General features: G+C 44.3%; 1 protein-coding gene across 3 annotated transcripts in view; it reads left to right on the top strand.

Moving 5' to 3' along the window:
* The window catches only part of rasa3 (RAS p21 protein activator 3), a 33,016-nt gene that overhangs the window by 16,750 nt on the left and 7,606 nt on the right, over positions 1 to 8,660 (top strand). For 2 of the 3 annotated variants that reach the window (XM_025055613.1, XM_025055614.1), the window contains exons 3-11: positions 1,359 to 1,462; positions 2,089 to 2,183; positions 3,711 to 3,787; positions 5,515 to 5,595; positions 5,695 to 5,767; positions 6,937 to 7,010; positions 7,457 to 7,561; positions 7,731 to 8,114; positions 8,199 to 8,313. In XM_025055613.1, coding sequence (XP_024911381.1) covers positions 1,359 to 1,462; positions 2,089 to 2,183; positions 3,711 to 3,787; positions 5,515 to 5,595; positions 5,695 to 5,767; positions 6,937 to 7,010; positions 7,457 to 7,561; positions 7,731 to 8,114; positions 8,199 to 8,313 — 1,108 coding nt within the window. The remainder of the gene's footprint in view (positions 1 to 1,358; positions 1,463 to 2,088; positions 2,184 to 3,710; positions 3,788 to 5,514; positions 5,596 to 5,694; positions 5,768 to 6,936; positions 7,011 to 7,456; positions 7,562 to 7,730; positions 8,115 to 8,198; positions 8,314 to 8,660) is intronic. The other variant, XM_008310304.3, reaches the window with a different exon arrangement.

Genomic DNA, 8,660 nt, shown 5'->3' with positions numbered 1-8,660 from the left:
TATACATATATATATATATATATATACACATATATATACATATACATATATATATATATACACATATATATACATACACATACATATACATAGATATCTTTTTATATATATTTATGTATATAAATATACGCCGAAGGGATGGTGTGATGAATTTTGACTACTCCTCCGTTCACACGCTGTGTTTATCTATGAATGAATAAATGAAGAAAATTAAAATGTAACCACACCCTGCACTAGCTCTCATTCACACACACACACACACACGGATACATGTAGCTCTGTTCACTCAGCATGACAGGCTTTCAAGTGTTTGGTTGCGTCTCAGTGCACATGAGTTGGCAGGGTGGAGGAAAACGGTCAGTGATGGAGAAAACAGTTCAGGTGGAACTGTTAGTGAGAGAACAGAGAGCTGAAGGAAGGAGCTGGAAGCGACACACGCTGGGGACCAGGTGGGGACCAGGTGGAGACCAGGACATTTGTCAGTGGTTCATAGTAAATCTGACCAGTAGAACTGAGTTTTATGACTTTATTATTATGCACTTCAACCTTCATCCAAAAAAACAAACCTCAATGAACTCTATACGGGCGCAGTGTGCGCGCGGGGTGGAGCGGGTGTGGGCGGGGGGGGCAGTACTGGACCACTGGTGCAGTAGACACAGTCAATTAAACATGGTCTGTTCAGGTAAAGCGTAGTTTTCTGGTATTTGCTTGTACCCGCAGTACTTCTTCACAGTCACTACAAAATACCCCCAAAAATATTCTAAAGAAAAAGAAACCTGGTGCCTGTTGGTGTTGTTTACAACTGCCACTGTGCCCCAGGCTGCCCCAGTGACAGAACTAGTTGTTGGCCTCGTCCCCCGGGGCGGCGCTCATGAGCCTCTCATTGCTGCAGTAGGTGAGGCAGTTGTTGAACCGTCAACCAGTGGATACAAACGAGCTCATTGTTGAAGACACACATCCGGAGAGTTCACACTGTTATGGCCCAACACACACACACACACACACACACACACACACACACACACACACACACAGCTCTTCATGTGTGTTGGCCAATCATTGTCAGATTTTAAGGTGACAGTTATATTTAGTTTAGTTTCCTGATCAGTGGGAGCTGAGCTGCCACACAGAGACACTGATCAGTCTGTTGGTGTTGCCGGTTCAAATCCCAGCAGCAGCACTGTGGCGTGTTGACCACACATGTGGCCCACTGCTCCTGTGTCCCAGATGGGTCAGAGAGAGTGGACTAATGTTGTCTCTGTGTATTAGTGTAGGTGACATACTGTAGAGTCTAAAACTGTAACAACCTGCTGTGACCACTGACCAGTCGACTGACCATGTCTCCCCCCCCCACCCAGTCCCTTCTACGGCGAGGACTTTTACTGTGAGATTCCACGCAGCTTCAGACACCTCTCCTTCTACATCTTTGACAGGGACGTTTTCAGGAGGGACTCCAGCATCGGTGAGTATGATGTGCATATATATATATATATATAAAATATATATATAGAAATATATATACACACACATATATAGATACATATACACATATTCATATATATACATATACACATTATATAGACATATTTATATACGTATATATAGACATATATAAACATATATATGCATATATATAAATACATATATCTATATATATACATATATATGTATATATGTATATATATACAAATATATACATATATATGTGTATATGGATGATACAAGGGTAAATACCCTTGAAGTTGCTCTCAGTTTCGAGAAGGTCGGCGACCCCTGGTCCACAGGGTGTGGCTGATAAATGTTGAGGTGTCTGGGTGTGTACTATAGAGCAATGGTTCTGGTTGCAGTTGTGGTTGCAGTGTTTTGTACACACAATCGGAATAATGTTTAAGGTGTGAATATCTGAAGGATCAATATTTGTGTGTGTGGGCGGCGGGGGGGGGGGGGGGGGGGGCCTGGGTGTAACTTAGTTTCAGGACAGATATAACTGGGTGACTTCAAGGCCAATGGTACTGATTTACAGGAAGGCTGAGGTTTTTTGAACTCATTCTTTGTTCCGTGTGTGTGTGTGTGTGTGTGTGTGTAAAGGCAAGGTTGCTGTGAAGAAGGAGGATCTGCAAAAATATCACGGCAAAGACACCTGGTTTCAGCTGCAGCCTGTCAGCGCTGACTCAGAGGTGCAGGTGAGTACAGATGACAAGTACACACACACACACACACACACACACACACACACAGTACTGCTACTGTACTTCACAACACTTTTTTTAAACATCATTATGTTCATTCCATTTCTAATATTCAGGACTCTGGTGTTACAGTAACATTCAGACTGTGGAGCTTCTTTCAGAACATGATTTCTAAACGTTTGTTCCTCATTTTTGTTGCATTAAAATGAATTACTCCAGTTGTTCTCACGATCGTCTACATCACGTGTCGAACTCAAGGCCCGGGGGCCAAATGCGGCCCGCCAAGCCACATTTGGAGAAATTAAACGTTTTTTAATTGCACTGCAATGAACAATATTTGTAGCTTAAATAAATAATAATCAATTTCAGAAACCTGTATTAGTCTGTTATGGAGGAGCTACGGACCAGTGACGGATCATTAGATTAAAAAAAACATCTTTTAGACTCTATTCTGTTTGTCTCAGAGTCTGAATGGATTTTCTTTGAATGAAGTTAATTAGTAAAAATGTGTCCATGGTACCAAATGACCTGTGGACCGTGACTGGTCCGCGCACCCCTGATTGATACAGTGTTCCATTTATAACCCTCCCTTCAAGGGGAACTGTTCTGCTGATGTGGCCCCCGGTGAAAATGAGTTTGACACCCCCGGTCTACATGTTCCTGCCTGTCGAAGTGGAATAAAAATCCATTCTGATTAATGCCACCAATTAATCACAGCCTTTAACGAGTTACAAAAAACGTTTCAACATTTGAAGTAACTTCATTCAAACACCAGAGACAGAGAGAGAGAGAGGACATCAGCAGACAGAGGGGTGTGTGCAGCCCTGCAGCGGGAGTCAGACACAGAGACACATTCATGTGAGGAGCCGGGTGAGGAAGGATGTGAGAGAGAGTGACGGGGGGGGGGGGGGGGGGGGGGGGGGAGAAGAGAGGGAGAAGGATCAAATGAAGTTGGAAGATAGAGTGTTTCTCTCTTCTCCCTTCAAATAGAGGACTCATTGTTTGACCTGTGTGCACATGCCTCTGTGTGTGTGTGTGTGTGTGTGTGTGTGTGTGTTCCCTCGGCTTGAATTGGCCAGTGACAGCGACGCCTGTGCGTTTGCATACTGATGCTGCAAATGCATGGAGATTTTTGTGGACAGCTGCAACGCAACCCTGTAAATCAGGGTGCCAAACACCCGGCCTGCAGGCCACGTCTGGGCCACCCGACCCCTCCTCCATCTGGTCCGTAACTAGATGTCAACAAACAGATTTTGTTTTCAATTACTGTGGATGAGGGACAGGGTTAGGTTATTGCAGGTATTTAAATTTCAAGGTTTAACAAAGTTACTCAGGACGTGTACGTCCACGCAGTACCCAGTATTTAAAATACACCAAAATGGCTTCACGTGTTCGCGCAGTGACCTGACGCTCTCTGTGTTTTTTTTTTTTGGTCAGTGTGTCTGGACACTGACCAGACTGTTGGTATGATGTGATGCAACAACAACGTATTTCCTGTCTGTGTGTGTGTGTGTTGTACAGGGGAAAGTGCACCTGGAGCTGCGTCTGAGTGAAGTCATCACAGACAGTGGAGTCATCAGCCATAAGCTAGCTACACGGTGAGGTCACACACACACACACACACACACACACACACACACACACCCAATGATCATTCCAGCAGGGTCATATGACCACATATGTTCTGTCTGTGGTTATAAAATCTGAAGTGGTCTTTTATGGCAATTTAACTAATATTATATTATATTATAATCTGTAAGAATCGTTATTGGTTATTCCTCCGATAATGAAAACACAGTGCCTGGATTTCGCCAGATGATGTGTGTCCTAAAAATAGTTCTGGGGAAAAACAGCTGCATAATGAAGTGAAAGTCAATAGATGGCAGCATTGCAGCTCATTTAATTAATTTATTACTCACAAAGTACAGATAAATAAAGCAATTATTGCTATGCTAATTTTTGGAATCGGAAATTAAGTGTTTGAATAATATCAGCATATCCGATATTGGCAAAAAGTTAATATCGGACGTCCCTAATTATATCATATTATCGGTCCACAGTCCTCACTGTTTGTCTGTTGTGTCTTTGATCCATGTTTTCATGGTTCCTGTCTGATTAAGTTTGTTTGGACAGTACAGGGGTCAACATGAGGTCAACATGAGGTCAACATGAGGTCAACATGAGGTCAACCTGGCAGTGTAATTAGACTAACAGATGTCAATGTCCCTGATGGACAAAAAGTCAGAGACATTGTCTGAACAGTTTTTTTTTTTTCAAACGCTTCCTTTTTTTTCCTCTGTCTTTTTAAATGACTTTAAATGTCTCATGAGGAAACTCAGGATGAGAAATTTAAAATCCCTGACCAGAGAATCAGAGAAGTGACTCCAAAACTAGTTACTTCAATAAACAATAAACAACTAGTTTATTTACAGCGTCTACGATTAGTCCGGTCGTTTCTTTTAACTGCAACGACTTTTTCTTCAAACTGTATATTTTTTATCCGGTGCAGGAATAAAGAAGTAGTTCCTGGTGAGCGTCAGCTCAGACCCAGATCAGTGTGCAGCTCCTCTCTGCCGTCTGCTCCTTCAGACGACTCGGAGAGACGCTGACGTCTGGGTTCTAGGCCAAGCTGGGGTTACATAAACAGGCTTACTGGACAGGAAGTGCTGCGGCATTAGTGACGCTTGACCCAGCCCTTTCCTTCAGTCCATGTTAGGAACTTGTGTGTGTATATGTGTGTGCGCGCAGCTGCATGCATCACAGTGACACACAGGAAATGGTTTGACCTGCTGACTGTCCTGCCCCCTGTTGGTGCCTAATCCCCAGGTGTCGTTGAGCAGAGTGAGGCGTGAATCAATCAACGCTCTGTCAAATCTTCTGGTTCTGTATGAATGACATTTTGATGACAAGGTTTTGTGTTTTAGTTTTAAAGATACAAAAATATTTAACAGAAACACAAATACAGGCGACTCGTATTTATATCGACACATCGGTGCAAACAACAAGCCTAATTATAGAAAGAAGGAAACAAGTTTTCAGAATGTTTGCAAATGAAGACAGTGTTTCTCAAAGTGGGAGGCGGGGTTCCCTCAGGGGGCACAGAGCTGTTGAACCAGGGCAAATACATCTCAGTGTCAATATTGTTTTTAATTGTGTCACATTCGTTTGTTCAATGTTAATAGCGTCTTGTTAGGAACGACAGTGAAACAGATGCCAAAGGGGGGCGCTGCAGAAAACATTTGTGAAACTGAAGCTGATATTCAAACTGCTGTTCTCGCTCTGTGTGTGTGTGTGTGTGTGTGTGTGTGTGTGTGTGTGTGACCAGAGTGCTGGAGTGCCAGGGTCTGCCAATCGTCAATGGCCAATGTGATCCCTACGCCGCCGTCTCCTTACTGGGACCATCCAGGTCAGGTTTTTTCCAGATCCATTCCACAGCTCTGTGTTTCTGTGTCTAACATGTGGTCAACACGTGGTTCTCACCTCCTCTGGTTCACGGTCTCTGCAGATCAGATGCCAAGAAGACCAAGGTGAAGAGGAAAACCAACAACCCACAGTTTGAGGAGACCTTTTATTTTGAGGTACATTTACCCTTCTAATGTTGGGAGGTCGGGGTCGGGGTCGGGGAGGGACATGAGGTGAGGGCTGGAGCCAAGTCAACCAAGCAGGAGCTCACATTAATTGTCATATTTTTGTTTTCCAAACCTGATCCAAGTCTGAGACAGATACTGGTCCCAGACCGACATCCTGGTCCCAGACCGACATCCTGGTCCGAGTTTGTTTGATCTAATCCTGTAAATCAATTAATCTATTGAACCTTAATCAGGTTATTGAGTGTTCTTCAATAACTAGAGATGTCCGATATTAGCTTTTTGCCGATATCCAATATGCTGATATTGTCAAAACACATCCCTATCAATAACCTTTATCCTACTACCAAACACATGTTCACTATGATTGGACCTCCATGTAGATGTCCCACCTTCTGACTAAAAAAACTAGCTCTGATTGGACGTTCTCCCTAAAAGAACCTTTTGTATGTCTTTTTTTTTTTTTTTTTTGATGACTAATGCCTTTTCTTCTTTGACAAAAATTCCAAAAGTCAAATGTTTGAGCAGCCAGCTGTTCTGTCCAACAGGAATGTTGGGTTCTAAAGTTCTACAGAGGAACCTTCCAGAACATACTGCAGCCTAGTACATACAGTTCATACATACAATTGAATGTCTTTCACGGTGACCCGTCTAAGCCTGGCTCAGCAGCACTGCTGGGCTTTGACATTTTTCCTTGGCCCCTCCCTGTGGCCCCTGGGAACTCTGCAGGACAACAGTATGATTGATTCAGACAAAGGACAGAACAATCTGGCCCATTTATTTGTGCCGGACGAGTCCATCTCATGTCTGGTCTACTTTAGTGGCTCTGCCCTGCGCCCTCGTCACACTCGCAGCACAGCGCCGTTCATCAGGCTGCCGTCATGTGATCGTCCTCACGGTCGTCGCTGCTCCGTTTAAACTACATGGTTTTTGGATTTTTTTTTTTTTTTTGGAAAAGTTAAAGGCACTGTTTCAGCAGTCTTAGTAGAACTTTGACCTAAAAGAATTCTTCTTTATTCTCACGTCAGCTCCTGCGCGTGAGTGTGAGCTCCCTCTCCTGTTCACAGACACAAAACACATGAGCGTAGAGCAGTCCTAGGAACTGTTATGGAGATCAGAGTGGGAACCCTGATGTTTTAAATGAAAGTTTTCTTTTTCAGGTGACGCGACCTTTAAGTTACACAAAGCGGCAGTTTGACGTTGAAGAAGAGGATGTTGACAAACTGGCACTGAGGTGAGAAGGCGTGCTAACCGCTACATTATGAAATTAATGAAGAATTTTTTTTGGCTGTGGTGCAGCTGAAAATCAACAAAAAACAGTAAATTAGTAAAGGTCAGTAAAGTTTATTTGGATAATTTTAAAAGTAAAAATGTGTGAAAACCTCAAAAGAGTCCAGACTCCGGTCAGCTTCTGCTCCTGTGACCCCTTGACAAAAAGTCAACAAAAAGTTCTTTGTGACTAACTCACAGGTTCTGCTCCTGTGACCCCTTGACCTTTCAAAAAGTTCTTTGTGACTAACTCACAGACATAAACAGGACTCTCCAACTCTTTTAATTTAATCTCTGATGTATTTAACTCAGTTTAATAGATCTGGTGAGGAGGGGGCCATCCACCCCCCCCACTTTAGACAATAACGACTTCTAATCTAATCTAATCTAATCTGTTCTCACGTAATCCAGAGTGGATCTGTGGAATGCCAGCAACCTGAAGTTTGGAGATGAGTTCCTGGGAGGAGTCCGGGTTCCTCTGCGAGTCCTGGGTCAAGTTGGTGTTCATGATGCATGGTGAGAAAAACAACAACACTGGCAGAAAAATGGTTAAGTTATTAGATAACATTCCTCCACGATACGGCGTTGGTTTGAATCTTGTCTGGAACAGGTTTTTGTTGTTGGTGTGTATGTGGTTCCAGTTGGTTAAATCCTGCTTCAAGTATATTTCTGATGTTGCGTTCAGGTACTTTCTCCAGCCGAGGGAAAACGGAGGGAAGTCGGTGAAGGTGGAGGAGCTGGGCTCTCTGCGACTGAACATCGTTTACACCGAAGACCACGTCTTCCCATCTGAATATTACACCCCCCTCAGAGATCTGCTGCTGCACTCCGCTAACGTGGAGGTACAGCGCGTGGGCGTGCAGTTAGCTCAGACCTCAACAATCTGCTGCGATTCAAACGTAACATCTCTCCATGTCCAGCCTGTGTCTGCGTCCACTGCTCACATCCTGGGTGAGGTCTGTCGAGAGAAACAGGAAGCTGCCGTTCCTCTGGTGCGTCTCTTCCTTCACTGCGGAAAGATCGTGCCGTTCATCAGCGCCATCGCTCACACTGAGGTCAACCGCACACAGTGAGTGTCTCTCACCACGGCAGCGAATGAGCACTTTGTAGACACCGCCCCACAGTTTGATGAACACGTGCGTTTGTCCTGCAGGGACCCAAACACCATTTTCCGTGGGAACTCGCTGACGTCCAAGTGCATCGATGAGACCATGAAGTTGGCCGGGATGCACTACCTGCAAGTCACCCTCAAACCGGTCATAGACGAGGTACTCTCTTTTCTTTAGTATCTGTAGTTTGGACTCCTCTGCTCAACCCTCGCTTCGTTCAACACTGTGAACCCGAGTAAAACTTCTTCCTACAGCGTCACCTAGAGCTCAGTGTGACTACAGTCATACAGGTACTGCACAGGGGTAGTCGACCGGGTGGCCGGTATCAGCCGGTACTGCAGACCGGTAACACTGCGCCATCATTGATGGATCATTAGTAGTACATTATTTCACTGTCTCACTGCAGCCCAGTACCACATGACCTACGGACTGGCACAGGTGCCCGGCCCAGGGGTTGTCATCAGGTCATCAGGTCATCCAGGTCATCTAATCAAAAACAGCTACGT

Source organism: Cynoglossus semilaevis, chromosome 5, assembly GCF_000523025.1.
Source record: "Cynoglossus semilaevis isolate Cse_v1.0 chromosome 5, Cse_v1.0, whole genome shotgun sequence".
In the NCBI taxonomy this organism is placed as follows: domain Eukaryota; kingdom Metazoa; phylum Chordata; class Actinopteri; order Pleuronectiformes; family Cynoglossidae; genus Cynoglossus; species Cynoglossus semilaevis.
This window is presented reverse-complemented; position numbering and strand designations above follow the sequence as displayed.